The 17885-nt window shown below is 42.5% G+C and overlaps 1 protein-coding gene across 1 annotated transcript in view; it reads right to left on the bottom strand.

The window, feature by feature from the left end:
- Positions 1-10399: 10399 nt before the first annotated feature.
- The window catches only part of MYO16 (myosin XVI), a 2830569-nt gene continuing 2823083 nt past the window's right edge, over positions 10400-17885 (bottom strand). Inside the window, exon 35 of the mRNA XM_078658257.1 lies at positions 10400-11525. Coding sequence (XP_078514383.1) covers positions 11295-11525 — 231 coding nt within the window. The 3' untranslated portion in view covers positions 10400-11294. The remainder of the gene's footprint in view (positions 11526-17885) is intronic.

Below are 17885 nucleotides of genomic sequence, written 5' to 3'. Positions count from 1 at the left end.
CTGAATGAATGTCAATGTACATTGTGGCTGTTTGTGGCTGTTTGTGAGGAAATGCCTATCTGATTTGGACAATGGTTATTTGTTCTGCGTCTCAGCTGTGGGGTTGTGCTCGCACATTGCCATCTCACCGTTTATTTACTCTGCTTTTATGGTGCATTTTCCCGCCAGACGTGTGGGATTTGCAGGCCGGTCGCTGGTTTTCGGTGTTTTTTTGTAACGCGATTGACCTCATCGCCAGATTTATTGCGTTCGCATTTCACATTTTTGCGGCATGGTGTTGATTTTATTGTGGTCTGTTGATGCGTTTTCTGGTGAATATCGCATGGTACCGCCGTGTTGAGAATGCTTCGTTAACACAGCATAATTTTCCCGCGATAGACTGCGATGTTGGAAGTTGCGTTAAGTTACTTTTGCGGTGGTTATCACACATTCTTGAGAATATGCCCCAATAAGTACACTCTCAGTACATCACAAAAGTGTTAGTTGAGGTTTCTTCACATTAACCCATGTATTTACACCATGCTCTTTATATTGCACAAGACTATAAACTAGGGTTGGGCGATAAATTTCACTACGCAGATGAAGTTCACAGAGTTTCGACCACTCTGCGATATGCTTGTATCTCAGAGTTCCGGCAAAACTCAGCCAACCATGGTGCAGCAGAGATTTTTCTCGCACCTGGCTTGCCGAGCGCAAGTGAGAATTGAGGTCCCCTAGTGCAATTTTCGAGTGCAATACATTTTCTCAACGCAGATGATCGTGACTATTCACAGTGAGAAAACTGCAGCTCGATAGCAAATCTACTCGAGCAGCAGCAAAGAAGCAGTCATCTGGCATGCCATGTGTTGCTGTTCATGCTGATTTTGCAGCATGGAACAAGCTCCCAGTGCTAAAAATTAAATCAAGTAGCGTGAAATACCGATTTCCGACCACTCGCAAAAATCTGCGGAATCTTGCTGAGTTTTTATGTAACTTTATGGCACTCTGTGAGTTCAACCCACCCCTACTATAAATATCAATCTTGCCAATACCCCGGAACTCTTACAATAACAGTACCAATGCAGGCACTATCACTCTCTTCGATGCTGAGACACTTCTCCTAAGAGTGATCTTCATCATTTGTCGCCACTATAGCAAGTGTTCTCTTCTCACAATTACAAGATAAGGGTGACAGAGGTTCAAAGGTATGTTTATTAATTAGGAGATTATGTATCAGCCATCTATCTGCACCTGAACACCAACTTCCCTAAACCCACCCACTGTTCAGTTCATACATTCTAATTACAACCATTCAATCTACCCCAACTTTCCATGCACTTAAATATAGCAAGCACAGCTAAGCTACCATATGGGGCCACACTTGATTGGCTGGCCACAACATGGACAACATGTTGTGCCAGTCATTACAGGAATTAGGAACTTGGCGGCATATTATCAAGCCTGTGCGATAAAATTATCGAATGGGCTTGATAATATGCTCTATGGAATTCCAATCGAAGCCCATGTTAGATGTCTTCACATCTAACATGGGCTTCGATTGGAATTCCATAGAGCATATTATCAAGCCCATTATCGCCGTTTTATCGGCCGTTTTCGGTCGATAAAGCGGCGATAATTTTATCGCACAGGCTTGATAATATGCCCCTTGGTTTCCATTGAAATGCATTGTAGTGAAAGCCAGGTTCTGAGGGGCACAAAATAAGGCAGTATAAAGAATGATGACAGATTTTAGTCATAATATAAATCATTTGCTAGTGGTGTTATACTAGTGTTAGTAATTCTGGTGAGTTATTAGGTGACTTTACTCAGTGAAAAACACTGACCCATTACTGGGATTTGTAAGTAAGTAAGTAAATCTTTATTGCTCAGTTAATTAAAACCATTGCAATCAGTAACATGTAATACATTAAATACCAATTAATCTGATGCCGCCCTTTTTGTAAATAAGATTGTTAATTTTTTTTAATAAAAAACTTTAAAACCAGTTTATTGAGACTTAAAATTGCTTTGTGGAAGGTTTAAGCTTCATTCACGCTGTACATAGATTAAGATTAGAAAAAGTCATTGTATGGCCTAAAGTGTCTATGTTAAAATACTTGCGCCTGCTTGGTCTTAGAGCAGGTTTAAGCAGCACTGTCGGGTTGGAATGACCCTTGTAGGCTAGGATTTCGAGGGAGTCTTATGGCTACTGGGATTTGATTAACCATGTTTGAGAGAAAACTGTTTTCTCTCATGAATTTCTCATGAAGGTTATGGAAGGTACTCCAGAAGATAAAATGTGGGCACATTTTCTATAAGTTCAGACTATCTTCCTTGACCATGTCAGAACAAAGACTGATATTCTGAGTGCAATGTGCTTTTTGGTTTCCAGAGTAGCGTGCTACTCGCTGAAAAGCGCTTCAATCCCTCGTCAGGGGTAGTAAGCGCTATATAAATAAAATTACAATTACTACAAACAGCAGCAGCAGTCTATCAATTGATTTCCCAGCATTCTACTGCAGCTTCCATGGGGTTCTGATGAACAGCTAGAGCGCAACATTTCTATATTTATGATAAAAGGGTGGCACATCTGAATGCCATGTTGATGAAATCAAAATAAGCAGAATTAGGGAGTTAATTTCGTCATAGGAAATATGGTTAGTGCTTTATAAAACTACATTGAGGACACATTTTGGAAGAGTTCTCAAAAATCTTTCTCATATATATCAGTGAAATATTCTGAGAAACATATACTCCCATCATTAGCAGCAGTCTGTCAATAAATCCCATAGTGATCAAATTTAGCTTCACCACATAGTTCTAATGCACAAGTAGCGCTTTCACTTTTTGTATTCAAGACAAAAGTGGAACAGTCTTGAATTTCATTTTGTGTAAATAGAAACTGTTGAATGTAAAGCTGTTCCTAAGAAGGCTGAAGTAAATGAGCTTTGAGATGTTAATGCAACTATGAAACCAGAAGGTAAAAATGTGAGGGGAGAATTTGCTTTTTTAGTAACATGACGCATAGTGTATTTTTAAAGGGACTAAAAACAATTAAAGAGGGAAACATCTGCTTTAGTAAATCAACCCCATTTTATGACGGTTTACTATTCGTTGTCTCCGTTGCAAAACACCTCCCTTAACTTTGTGCGCAGTGGGGGTTGGCTGTCCGCAGAGAGTTGGCCATGAGGTGTACCAGGGTTTGGATGCATTGGAGGGTTGGTCACAGGGCCTGGCCCTGAGGTTTGAACTTGCAGCAACCTAGGCTGTATATGGCCTAAGGTTTTACATAGCAGAGAGGAATACTCACAGAGGGCTGGGCGATGGACCAATTTAGAATATCATCCAAATTCCACACAAATTCGCTGAAAGCCTGAGGTTGAAGTGACACTCTAGTTAGGTGTTGAGTTGAACTCAGACAAGAACAAATCTTAAACATTGAAAAAAAGACAGAAATATCCCAGTTATAGTTTAGCCAATAAACTAGAACTTGCGCACCATCATGCACTACTTATGATCTGAGATATAGCTCAAGACAGGTTAAATGGATTCACTGATGACATTACTCATTAGATTTAAAAAATAATACTGTTCAAATTACTAATGAGTACCACAGTTTCTATGGTAATATTTGGGATAATAAGCAGTGCATGATAGGGGCATATGTTATAGTTAATTGACTAAGCTATAACTGATGCATTTTGTTTATAAATATATAAAGATATATAAAGACAGACAAAGATAGACAGACAGACAGACAGGCAAACAGACAGACAGACAGAGAGACAGACGGATGGATGGACGGGTAGATAGATAGATAGATAGATCCCAGAGTTGTGCTCCTGAGGCGGAAGCCGGGAGCGAGGCACCTTTTTTTTTAAACTTTTGAGTGTCACAGATTTAATTGTGGTTTTAAAATATAAACTGTCACAGATTACTTGTGTAGTTTTAATCTCACTCACTTGAAGCTAGCAAGCAGTCACAGCGTAGCAGCGCTGACGCTGCACGACAAACTCCATCGCTCCTTCGCGCCCTCGCCACGAGCGGAGGCCACGCCCCCTGTTTAGGCCACGCCCCCAAGCCGACCACTACAAAGACGCCGATTCTGGGCGCCAGGCAGATCCCAGAGTTGTGCTCCTGAGGCGGAAGCCGGGAGCGAGGCACCTTCTTTTTTTTTACTTTTGAGTGTCACAGATTTAATTGTGGTTTTAAAATTTAAACTGTCACAGATTACTTGTGTAGTTTTAATCTCACTCACTTGAAGCTAGCAAGCAGTCACAGCGTAGCAGCGCTGACGCTGCACGACAAACTCCATCGCTCCTTCGCGCCCTCGCCACGAGCGGAGGCCACCCCCCCTGTCTAGGCCACGCCCCCAAGCCGACCACTACAAAGACGCCGATTCTGGGCGCCAGGCAGATCCCAGAGTTGTGCTCCTGAGGCGGAAGCGGGAGCGAGGCACCTTTTTTTTTTTAAACTTTTGAGTGTCACAGATATAATTGTGGTTTTAAAATTTAAACTGTCACAGATTACTTGTGTAGTTTTAATCTCACTCACTTGAAGCTAGCAAGCAGTCACAGCGTAGCAGCGCTGACGCTGCATGACAAACTCCATCGCTCCTTCGCGCCCTCGCCACGAGCGGAGGCCACGCCCCCTGTTTAGGCCACGCCCCCAAGATGACTCCTCCCCCCCTGCAACGGTATAAATTATGTGCATATTCCGGTCGCGCAGCGGGCGAGAGCAGCGGGCGAGAGCAGTGGGCGCGCCGTTTGCGCGCCAAAGGCGCGCCTAAGGTAAGCCCGTCTCCGCCCGTCCACGACCAGACCGCGACCGGGGCCGGACACGCTGGCGGTGAGATTGCACATAAAGATAGAATTGTCTGGTCGCGGGATAACCTATGGTCTCTAAATACCTTGGCTGAAACCTGTGCTCACAGTACCGATCTTGGGTCCTCCACTTTCCCCTATACCTGTAGGACATGTGGGTTACAATTAGGTATACCGGTCGGTACAAGGGCTGTAGGATCTATTAAATCCAAGCCACCGATCAGTAAAGACCTTAGCGCCGGACTTGTGAACTGTAGATCCCTTGCAAAGCATGCAGATGATATATGGCTGCTGTTGGAAGGGCACCAGTGGGATATACTGTTTCTAACAGAAACCTGGCTCAACGACGATAACATGACTGCCATTGCACTGGCTATCCCCTCCGGGTATAAAATTTGTTTCTCCAATCGACTAGGTGATAAAAGAGGGGGGGAGTGGCAGTTATATTTAAAGAACAGCTCATGCTCACCTCCTCTGCCCCCATGTGCATTCAGGGTCTAGAGGGACTACACTTCTGCTTTCAGGTGGGATCTCAGCTATCCCTAGCGGGACTAGTTATTTACCGTCCTCCGGGGGGGAAAGAGCCCAACCTCACTACTCTGATGGATATCATCATCCAAAGTTCCCTCCTTCACCCTCAGTTTCTTGTCGTCGGGGACTTTAATATTCATATGGATAGGGCAGATTGTCCCTCAGCAGATCTACTGAGGTCTACATTGATCTCAGCTAACCTCAAACTCATCAATAAGGACCCCACACACAGAGCGGGCCACACGCTTGATCTAATAATTACCAACATTTTAAACGTGTCGGCAGATACACCGCTACCTCTAATATGGTCAGACCATTTTCTGATACCATTCCTAATTAAAGTAACAGTTGATAAACCTGTGTCAAGCAAGTGCTCTTTCATGAAAAGACAATGGAGCAAACTAGTCCCCGATATCATGGGTCCAGCTCTTGCTCAGAACCCTCCGACCCTCACCTCCAATGTGGATACTGATGCCCAGCTACTCAATGACTGGATTGGCAACATGGTAACGTCCATTGCCCCGGCAACGGCCGCTATATCTAAACGAGACTCTCCATCTGCTCCTTGGTTTTCTCAGGAGCTCAGACTGCAAAAATCAGATTGCAAAAAACTGGAGCGATTATGGAGGAAAAACTATGAACCTCTAAAGAAGACTTGCTATAAGGAAGCATCAAAAAAATTGCATAAAGCTATCAGAAAAGCAAAAAAACAGTTCTATGCGAACTCTATTCAGCAAGCTGAACACCCAAGTAAAGAAACCTTCAAAATAGTACAGTCTTTCTTCAAACCTATGAGTGTCGAGAGGGAAGTTCTCCCGTCGATCTCATTTTGTAACAGCATTTCTGACTTCTTTGACTCAAAAATTAAGAAAGTCTACGAGTCCTTTGGTCCAGAGAAGATCACGAAAAAAACTGATCTAGCTGGTAATACATCGGGCCGCGCTATCTTGACACAATTTGATCCAATAGACCTAAATACGGTTAAGCTAGAACTCAGTCGATGCAAATCGGGTTCGCCGGACGACCCTTGCCCTACTAAACTTTGGAGTCGCATAGCCGACTTCGTGGACCCCACTATTCAGCATATATGGAATTTGTCCATTTCTTCTGGGACATTCCCGAATATCTGGAAGCATGCTACTCTTCTCCCCTTAAAGAAAAAACCAAACGGGGACCCCAAGGACCTCAACAATATTCGCCCGATTTCTCTCCTGGCAGCACCAGGTAAAATGCTTGAGAAAGTTATCCAGCGCCAATTAAATCAATTTATTGAGCAAAACAAAATATTACACGAGACACAATCAGGCTTTAGACCCGGCTTTAGCACTGAAACAGCACTAATTGAGGTGGCCGAGTCAGTGAGGTGGTCGATGGATTCGGGAGATTCAGCCATGCTGGTGCTCCTGGGTCTGTCGGCCGCCTTTGATACGGTCGACCACGATATTCTGCTGCTACGATTGGCGGAGCTGGGCATCCAGAGCCAGGCTTTGGAGTGGCTACAATCATACCTGACCCAAAGGACCCAGAAGGTGGCGCTAAGTGATGTCTCTTCTCCTAAAGCCCTTAGCTGTGGTGTCCCCCAGGGCTCGGCCTTGAGCCCACTCTTATTTAATGTTTACCTTGCTCCACTCTTCACGCTGATTGCCAAATGGGGGATCAAGGCAGTTTCATACGCCGATGACACCCAGTGGTGTTCCCATATTCAGAAGTGTCAGAGGCATCCTTTCTGAGTTTGAAGGGATGCCTACAAGACGTGGCCTGCTGGATGAACACCAATAAACTAAAACTTAATGCCAGCAAGACAGAGGTGATTTTTTTCGGCAAAAACCCCCCTCCACCATCTGATCTATGGTGGCCGGCAGAGATGGGACACGCCCCCTCGCCCAGCCATTCAGCAAGAAATCTTGGAGTCCGGTGGGACGACAAGTTGTCCTTTGTTTCACACATCCAGCAAGTGGCAGGTTGCTGCATGAGCAAGCTGAGGAATCTTCGTAAGATTCTTCGACTTTTACCAGCTAGCTGCCGAAAAACTGTAATCCACGCCACAGTTACATCAAGGCTGGATTACGCCAACAGTTTGTATTTGGGCTTACCGAAGTACCTTATACAACAACTTCAACTGGTCCAAAATGCGGCTGCGAGACTTTTAATGAGGATTCCCTACAAGCACTCAATCTCTCCGCATCTCCTCTCCCTTCATTGGTTACCAGTGGCAAGCAGAATAAAATTTAAAGCACTCACCTTGGCCTATAGATCTCTATTCGGCAACTGCCCAAATTACCTGAAAGCCAGACTACCAAGGTACACCCAAGCCCGGTCCCTTAGATCTAACAACAGTGTCCGTATTGCAGCCCCTAGAGCGAAAAGAGCCAGGTTAGGTGGACGCACTTTCTCGGCCAATGTGGCGACATTATGGAACTCGCTGCCCCCTGCTCTCCAACAGGCCCCATCCGAAGCATGTTTCAAGCGTTTACTGAAAACCTGGCTGTTTGCCCAACCACGTTAGACACCACGTTAGACTCCAGCTTTCTACCTAACGGTCACAACACTGTTTCTATAGCGCCGGGACACTTCCTCGTGAGGTAGCTGATCGCGCTCTATAAAACGCTGTATTATTATTATTATTATATATAGATAGATAGATGTGCTAGTTATTACAATATCTAAGTGTGGGGAGATGCCATCACTCATAAGAGGCCATTGCGTCATGATGCTCCGATCCCCTCTCAACAGTAGTAATAAATAGTATTTTATACTTTGTACATTTACCTATATGGTTTATGCCAATGTATTTTTTCATGTGTACTAATTTTAGCAAAGATTTCGAGAAGAAGAACCAAGATAAAAGGGGTAACATTTTTCAGTACCGAGACAGCATGGTGAGTGGTGGGTGGATGTAGGGCATGTCCTGAGGCAAGGCCCTTTTCCCAACACAGCACAAGCATGCAACCCTCGCTGAGTCCCGCCTTCAGCTATGTACAGTGGGGGTTTGGCGCATGGCCTTCACCTAACCTGCCACAAGTGCCCAATCCCTTTTATGGATGGGCAAAGGCCCTAAGCAGCATGGGTTGGCCACAGCACCAGACCAGTACCCACACCGTGCACACAACCCACTGTTGTCATCCAGCACCAGCTGAAACTGCTTCGGGAACCCAACACACACTGCACATGGCTGAAACCCATGCACAGTGGTTGTTCATTCAGGACCTGGCCTGTGGCCTGGCACTGCAACCCTCCTGCTCTTGGTAGCTAACCCGGCTGTGCTCAACCCTATCCTTTAAATGGCACAAATCATGTGACTCACAATTTTTTCACAAACTGAGGAGCTTATTTATAAGCCTAGTGCACCACCGGGATTACACTTTTTTTTAACGCTCCAGAGGCACAGAGTGCAGACACATGTCTATGAGGCCACGGAAAGCCACCCTGCTTGTCTTTTCATGGCCTCGCAGATATGGTGTAAGGTAGGGCAGCACAAGTGGCTGAGTTGCCTGATACTGCCTGGTGGAGGTGTGCCATGGGCGTCGCAGTGGGTGTTCCCACTCAAAGACCATTGTCTTTTAAACGATTCCCAGATTTACAACATAACGTGAATCTGGAAATGCATCAAAACCATGCGTTTCCCCCAAGCCTAAGGGTTGTTTTTGTCAAGGAAGGAGTCCCTTCCTTCACAAAAACAACCTGCGTTCAACACATGCACCCTTGCACCATGTTGCTAGGGTGTCTTCATTGGTGCTAGGCATCCATTTGTGCGCCTGCACAGTGTAAGAGGACAGGAATGTGCCGTATGTCATAGAAGCAGCTCATTTCTGCCCTTTTCTTTTGACGCAAGGTAGCGCAGCAAAGTGACATGCAGCTTTGTCCTATGTCAAATTGGTGTAAATGAGGTCAAAACTCTTTAATCCGCGTTTGGAAATGTCAACTTGTGTTTTTCTTTTGACTAGGAAATTTTAATTACGTCGGCATAACTCGACATGACATCATTAGGGAATGCCGGATAATTACCCCATTACCAGTAAGTGTTACTGTGAGGGCACCAAAAGTTGTACAATTGCAGCAAACACATGCAAACAACAAAATGTGAGCAGATGTGTTGGTGGTGCTTTTATTTATTGCATTATGTTTTAGAACAAAATGCATCCTCACATCAAAAATTGACAAAAGTAAAATGTCATGCTAAAATATGGTGCTAAATTACAGATTTGCATTTCATGTAATTTGACACCATTTTGCAGAAATATTGCGTATTCACATGAAAGAAAAGTATTCCATTTTAAGCATCCATACTTTTGACTCCTAAGTTATGCGCCATAATCAGTGTTTATTTTTGTTGGCCTCAATATATGCCTGTGAATATCCCAGAGCATTTTTCTGGATCTAGATCACTTCTTCCAGTGAACCCCATAGTTGTGTGTGTACATTTTGTTTTCCATAGCATTAAACTTGCAAGTCTGTTGCGACTCATGAGTTTCAAGATAACTAAAACGATTAATTTTGGAGCCACGGGGGACTCCCTGCAAAAGCTGTTTTGGCACCATAGACACTTTTGACTGCTTTCTCGGAGTGGACTCATGAGAAAGGCCTACTAATGGGCATTCCCTGGATGTGACCATCAGTGAATGATGATGACCCCTATCACATTACGATGAGCAGTTAGGGCAGGGATTTGCAAGTGAAACACTAGAGCCGCAACCTCAAGGGGTTGGTGGTATTGCTTATGAATGTTGTAATACTTCATTTAATGTGTAGCGTTAGAAATAAAATACTTTGAATATAAAAAAGTATTTGGCTGGACATTGATTTATTTACATTGCTATGCTTTGAGTTATGAAAGTCAAGTGCAGAAGGGCTAATTGGGTTCAGTTGCGCAGGATCCACAGTAGGGCAGTAGGTTGGGCCCAGGACATCAGGAGTAAAAGGCCTCAAACACCGCAATTGGGCCCAGTAGTTTCTGTGCGCCCCATGGCACTCTGAAATGGTCTTTGCGACTATATTAAGATATATGCATACAATATTTAAATACATTTATAAAGCTTGAAACACTAAATGAAGGAATTCGAGAATGCTTTAAAAACTTCATATTCTATTTATTTGGAAATAGAGTACAAAGTAACAGTTCTTTAGTATCTGTAAACATAAGTAGTAAAGAATAATGTCATTCACTAAGACAAATTATGCTTTCAAACATGGTATTTTGTTTGTGGGCAACACCGACACAAATATTACAAAGCTAGACAGTTACAGTTTTCTGAAGCCCTGTAGGTAATCTTTGAGAAATATTCACCGGAAATGACCTGATTACCAGTATTTCACAGAGTGAAGAGCACCTTTTTGCATAAATATAGAAAATTCCAGTAAGATTCAAGTTAATAATTGTTTGCTATGCAAATAAAACATGAATATCTAGTAGGAAGTATATCACTACTGTATATGTATATATTTATATATAATTTAATAAACCCATTCATCAAGATACAATAATTATATAACGGTGTTAACTTAAAAAACATATGTACATGGGACATTTTTCTATTTCTTGGAGATCTATGAAACATTTGGATGTTTTGTCTGTACTCATATAAAGTAATCCCGTAGTTACATTGTAGAATTACACTTGCAAATAATTCTCTCGCAGAAAAGATGTGCTTTTAATGCAGTGTTTGAGAAACATGGGAAAGAGCAAACACATAAACTCACATGCACATACTATATTTGTATATATATATATATATATATACACACACACACACACATATATGTATATATATATATATATATATATATATATATATATATATATATATATATATATATACACACATAGACACAACCGTATTTTTCTTCTAGACTGATTTGATGTGCTCTTTGAAAGACACCTGCATGATCCTGTAAAAGCAATTTGTTCTTTATGGAGCAATACAGGGTTAGGGGTTTATTGTCCTAGGCATACACAAATTAACATTACATGGTGGTATCACAGAGGCTAGATGAACGCCTTGTGTCACAAGCGCCATCATCTGTTTTGAAACTAGGTTTCTTGCAGACCGGAGGAGGAGGCACTGCCTTCCTTTGCTCTGATTGGTTTAGAATTTTTTGCCAGTCTCCTCGTCCTTCGCACAGTTTTCGCCTCCAGTCCAGGAGTTCCTCCAATGCTGCAGTTTCATTCCCCGAGAGGCGAAGCTGCTGTATGACCTGTTGAACATAAAAATATTTTTGTTGTATACGTTTTTCAATTTGGATTAATCAACAATTATATACCGCAATTGACAGTAATAGATCTTCTGTTTTTCCTGGAAGTGCTATTATTAAGAGTTATTTTACCGTGCAGATGAAAATGTTAATGAACTTGTTCCTTACAGGTCGCATTCACAAAAACAGACAAAAAATTAAGATTGGATATCTTTTTTAATCCGTTCTGTTCTTTAGATTACTGTTTGTTTTGGAATTTGGAAATAAGTCAAACCTGTAACCTCGTCATTTAACCAACCAATGACCAAAGACTTATTTTACCTAATTTACAACTAACTTTCCTGCTGAAAAGTGTTTGGGAAACCTGAGGATACATGTGTGGTAATTAGATGAACTCATATTTCCGGGCCATGCACAAACTCCAATTTTTTCACAAATTGATGTTTTTCCAACTACTCGTGATTACGCCTTTAGGGCCATATTTATTAAAAAGTAAAGCAACGCTGCGCCGTGTTACAGGGAGAGGGCAGGAATGCACCATATTTATCACAAAACAGTGTGTTCCTGTCCTTTTCCCAGTGCTGGTTGGTACACAATGGGGTGTGGTAATAGAGCCCAAAACTTTCAGTTTCACTTATTCTTGGCAATGGGAGACCCCTTCCCCATAACAGTCCGAGTCATATAATTCAGCAATTGAACATAAAGCCATCGGACAAGTGATATTCAAATACAACAGCCAACACGTGTTTGCACCCTAAAACGGCCGTCTGGCCATGGGGTTTCCTCAGGGTGTATAATAATTAGTAAGCGACTCCTGCTCTGAATAGCAATGAAAAAATAATTTGAAAAACGGACATTCGGTCACTGACGTCTATAGTCAATCTGTCGGCATGAGCCTGCTTTGCATGTAGGTTTGTTTTTCTGCAGGAAGGGGCCTCCTCCTTCACACAACAATGCCCTGAGGCTCATTCCTCTTTCTGTGTGTGCTGCAGATTGTAGCACACATAGAAAGAGTTAGTAACAAGGAGAAATAAAGATAGTTCCAACCGTTACGTCTCACCTTGGAAGGCGTAGGTCTACCAGCAATGGTAAATCTGTGAATGCGTCAAAATCCATGGGAGTTGCATGGGGACACCAAAGCAAAGTCCATAGAACGCCTTCCCATGGCAGAGTAATGCAAAGCAGTGATTTGCGACCTGTTACTCCTGATTTATCAAGCCACTCTGGCCACACAAAGTTGCCTTGCTTGGCATGATAAACCACATTTGGGGTTGCATTGTGCAGTCACCACTTTGCATGGTCCAAAAGTGACGCAGCCCCCATACTGTTTTACATTTCATGGTGAGTCAATTTCAACAGAAAGGGGATACTTACATTTATCTGCACCTATGTCTCCCCCTCTCTCTTTATTGCTTTTACATTTACATTTCATGATGGCCTGAACTATGTAGAACATATGATTGTTATAACTGCATGTAGTGAGCACAGAAAGCCATTTTTATTTATACAACAGCAGAACAAGCCTGTAACGAAGTATAGATGTGCAGAAAGTCTGAACGTTGTGCCATATTTTAACTAATAGATTGCCTAGAGTGGGTGTACTCTAACATGTTTTTCTCAACATAAATATAGTGAAGAGACTGCTCATTACTATTGTAATTATTTCCTGTGGGGTTTTCTCTTAAATCCGTACCTCCATTATGGGAGGTTGTTGTAGTGCCAGTCATGTGTAGTGCTGGACATAGTACTGTTTTAAGTAGTAACTTACACTCAGAGGCCTGATTCCTGGAACTTGAAGTACATTTTATATGACTAAATGTATACTAAAACGTTTACATTTTGCCTATACCTATGTGTGGAGAGTTCTCCACCATGACTGTGAAGTCTCGGCACACGTAAGTATAGACTTTATTAGTAAATGTGGGAGGGACGTAGGGCAGTGGGAGGGAAAAGTTGCAGACCTAATACTAAAGGGGATGAGATTAAGGAGATGTAGGGAGGGTCAGGGATCAATGTTCCCTCTAATTATTTTTCTCTGCGTGCGGCAGAGTAAGGACCCCGTGTGCTGCAGCCAAGGCTATGTGCACCAAGAACCTGACCGTGCGTGTAGAACATGGCTTCGAGTGGGATGAAAAAGCTCAGGGATCTTTCAAAGGGGCGTAACTGATGCAATTAAGGGTGTGGCTTAAAAGCAAGTAAGCTAAAATTATGTGCATTGCATAGTGTGCCACCCTACTGATATTTTGCTGCTTCTGTCATTGCATCCATATATATAATACAAGTAACATTACACCTACAAGAAGCCAAAACTATTGGCTTTGTCAATGGTTGTTTTTTGCATGAAGTTGTATATAATATTGAAAATGCTTCCCCTCTTGTGGTTGCGGTTGTGGCTTAATGCTCGAGCTGTCAATTTAGGAGATGGGTTTTGAGTCTCGGGTCAGCCTAACATCCTGTGATTCTGGGCAAATCAGTTAATCCCCCCATGCATACAAAAAAATATATAATAGAAAATCATGTAAAGCACTCCAATACTTTTGGGTTGAGTTTGCACTATATAAAAACTTGTGCATTTATTTTCTAAATGTGGGGTAGAAACCATAACAGATGGAGAAAGAATGAGGAAAATAGAGGGAAAGAGAAAGGGAGGGCAGAAAGGAAGAATGAAATATAGCAAATATGAAAAGAAGGAAGAAACTGCAACAAGAAGTAGAGGTCAATAAAAGGATGTATACAAAGGTGAAATGTTTGAGAGATGGAAGAGTAAAGTTATATTTGCATGGGTAGGTGCACGTAAGAATGGATTGAAGGATGAATGTTTGGATAGATTGATAGAAACCTAGATGGAAGGGTGAAAGGATGGGTGATTGATAAAAGGTGGGTGAAATGATGGATGGATGAATGGATGGGTGGGTGGATGGATATATGGATGGATGGAATGGTAAAGGATGGATTAGATGAAAAGACAGACAGATGGGAGCATGAATAAACAGGTGAAATGGACGCTGGATGAAAGGCTTAAAGGGTGGAGAGATTAATAGATAGAAGGAGGGATGAAAGGACCTCGTCTAGTGAGGACAGGTCTCTCTAGCTTCACCCTCCTGATGGCATTTGAGGTACCAATCGAATGGGTGGTATTTTAGTTTGTTTTTTGCCTAACCTTGTCCACAATACGTCTTCAACAACAGCTGAAGGCTGTCTATAGGTGAGACCTGGAAAGGCCTGGCTAGAGAAAGATTTAAAGTTAGTGGCCCCTCCTAAGCCCTAGGGCATGAGGGGCCCACAGCCATCTATCTTTTACTACCAGATGACGGTTCCAGGAGTAAATCATTTAAATGTAAGGGGGTATTGGTTCTAATCTTGTGGAATGATTACTTCTGGCTTTTTCTTGTGAATCATATGGCAATAAAAGCACAAACTTATTATTTATGTCTTTTGAACTTTTAAACAAAACAACCGAGGGGAGGAAGGAAAGGCAATGCCTTTTGGATGTGCAACACATGGAGCTTTTAGAGAAATGCATAGCTGACAATTTACGCAGCTCTCTGATTCTTCTACATGCGCCGCTGTAACATGGTGTTAACTCCTACTTGTCATACTGGAACCATTTGGCAAACCTTAATTACACACATTACCCTCCGCTTCCTCTTATCTTGAATGTTGGTGCTCTAACTATCTGGCTCTGTGAATGGAATGACGTTAATTCACTTACGAGTTTCATGAAATGAGTGTATAGAGCTTTTTGAAGAAATTGATTTTGAGCTTTTTCTGCATTCAGTATGGGTCATCTCGATTTACATGGATGTTGCATGTGAATTATGTGGGCATTTGTGAAAGTATTCCTGTTAATCACAGCATCCGTCATGCGCTGCAATTAACAGGAATACTCTCACAAATGCCCACAATCAGCCGCAGCCTCTCTCTATTGAGAAAAGACATGCATCAAGTCCAAAAGCACGACATGTGCTTTACACGTCATGCTTTTGGACTTGCTGCATTTTTAATGGATCCCGGCTGCGGCTAATTATGGGCCTTTGTGAAAGGATTACTGTTAATTGCAGCACCGTCATGCGCTGCAATTAACAGGAATATTTTTATAATGGCCCACAATGAGCACCCAGCTGCACTATATTTAGTCTTTTGGGCTTGATGCATGTCTTTTCTCAATAGAGAGAGGCTGAGGGCTGATTGTGGGCATTTGTGAAAGTAGACCTGTTAATTGCAGTGCATGACGGGCGCTGTGATTAACATGAATCCTTTCACAAAGGCCTCAGACAACCGGTAAATTGCCGTATTTTGCCACATGTGTTTTAAAAGTGGGCGGCAGCGCGAACGTGTGCATGCTTCACACGGGACACAGCGTGCTCAGTACCTTAAAGGTGCGCGGGCGCACAGGTGCGCACCTTAGAGGGAACACTGTCAGGGATGGATTTGGGCAGGGATGTCACCCTCACAAACAAAAGTAAGTCAGTTGATTTATTCTGGGGATGGAAGAATGTAACTTACACTTCTGTAGTAGGTTTACTTTCGGAGCCTGTGAAAACCGAAAGTAGTAAACTTACTACAGCATGTAAACTTTTTCAAAAGTGTAACTTACCTTTGTGAATGAGTCTCGGAGTCGGTGAATTCTGAAAAGATTAAAACTTACTCAAAATTGTAAACCTACTCAAAAGTGTCAATTATCCTTTGGAATCAGGCCCACATAGTGTAAATATACATGTTTCCTCTGTGACCCACGTGGATGGAGCAAAGTACACAGCTGTAGTGGACTGGAAGGTACATTTAAGCAGTGGAGATCAGTAGGCAACTCTCCCTGTGCAGGTTACAGAAAAAAGCAGCATTCCAATGAGTCGCTGCCCCTTCTGTCAGTTCTCCATTGCTTGGTGCACTGATAGTCACACTCAGAATAGGAAGGATGCACACGGTGGGCCTCTCCAGACCATTGACCACCACTTTGAGTCTTCAATCCATTTACATGTATCCCTCATTAGCTAATAATCATGCTGAATGGCCATCCTAGTCTTAAACTGGCACACTCATATGGCCCCAGGAAAGGTAGATGGGTTTATTCCAAGCTCCGTGTCTTTCCTTTTATGACTGAACAGACCTAAAGTATCTATGCCATTTTAGGGGAGAGTCTGTGCCTGGCACCACAACCTTGTAAAACATCCTGGGGCACAAGAAGCAGAAGTGGCTGGAATGCCTTTGAAATAGACTGGGGTGAATTGGTTGATGTAATGGGCCTGATTCACAAAGGTAAACATACACTTTTGTGTAAGTTCACATTTGTTTGATATTCCCAAAAACATTTTACTAGTAGAATCATTATGTGTCCAGACATAAAAAGATAGGACAGTACTTTCTAGTAGTCAAACTTCTTTCAGCAGGACAAACCATCTAGGTGAATCTCACGTTGGATTCAACGTTGGTGGCTGCAGCTCAGAGGCAGAATGGTGGCTGCCTTTGGCTCTTTTTGTAAAAAGTTGTGAAAATGTTTACAAGTGTCCAGTCTTGCAATCTAGGATGGGGAAGGAGTACACTGTAACACAAGCCAAGGGTCCATGACCCTTTGGGCTTCACTTGGGGTTAGAATTCAACATCCTAGAAGCCATCAGCCGGGTCCAGTTGGAACAAGCCAGCTGGGCTATGCAGTTTCTTGGGCTTCTTGCAGCTTTTGGTCTTTGCAGCATAGCGGGGGCTAAGGAGCTAACCAATTAGCCCATGGAGTCCACTCTTCTGTCCTGTGTTTGAGTAACAGCAGGTATATACCTTGGAGTTTCTCTACATAGTTTACAGCAGGCACAGTCCTCTTTCTGAAATTAGGGTTCAGCACCTGGCACTAGAGGCAAAGAGCTGCAATCTACACATCCTCTTCTTGTATCAAATGGGCTCAGTGACTGCTGTTTTAGACAGTTTGTTTTGCACCAATATTTGATTTTGGGAGGCAACCTATGTATTGATACGTCCAACCTACTTAATTAACATTCCTAATGTAGGTTTAAAAATGTTTTATTAGTTTATTTTAATAGATCGATAGGTCTCAAATTGGAACTCACTATCATTTGTCAAAATCACAGAGACAGTGACCTGCAAAATGCAAAGGTCAGAAGATCATCATCCCTGTGATTGAATATTAAAAAAGAAACATTTGTTTTGAACCAGCCTATTTGCAAAATATAAGATTTTCTTTTTTTTAACTTCTGTTGCAGGGCTCCCCTGGACTACCGCCTACTCCCATAAAAGTTGTAACCAATTCACAAAGGGGAAGGGGTTCAAAAGGATCCTGTCCCTTTTTGAAAATCTGTTGCCACCCCAACTTAAGAGTCTGTATCATTTCAACGGTTTGTTAAAGGAAATCTGATA

The sequence above is a fragment of the Lissotriton helveticus genome, chromosome 8 (assembly GCF_964261635.1).
Source record: "Lissotriton helveticus chromosome 8, aLisHel1.1, whole genome shotgun sequence".
NCBI lineage: Eukaryota > Metazoa > Chordata > Amphibia > Caudata > Salamandridae > Lissotriton > Lissotriton helveticus.
The sequence above is the reverse complement of the archived record's forward strand: the minus strand, read 5'-3'. Positions and strand labels throughout refer to the sequence as shown.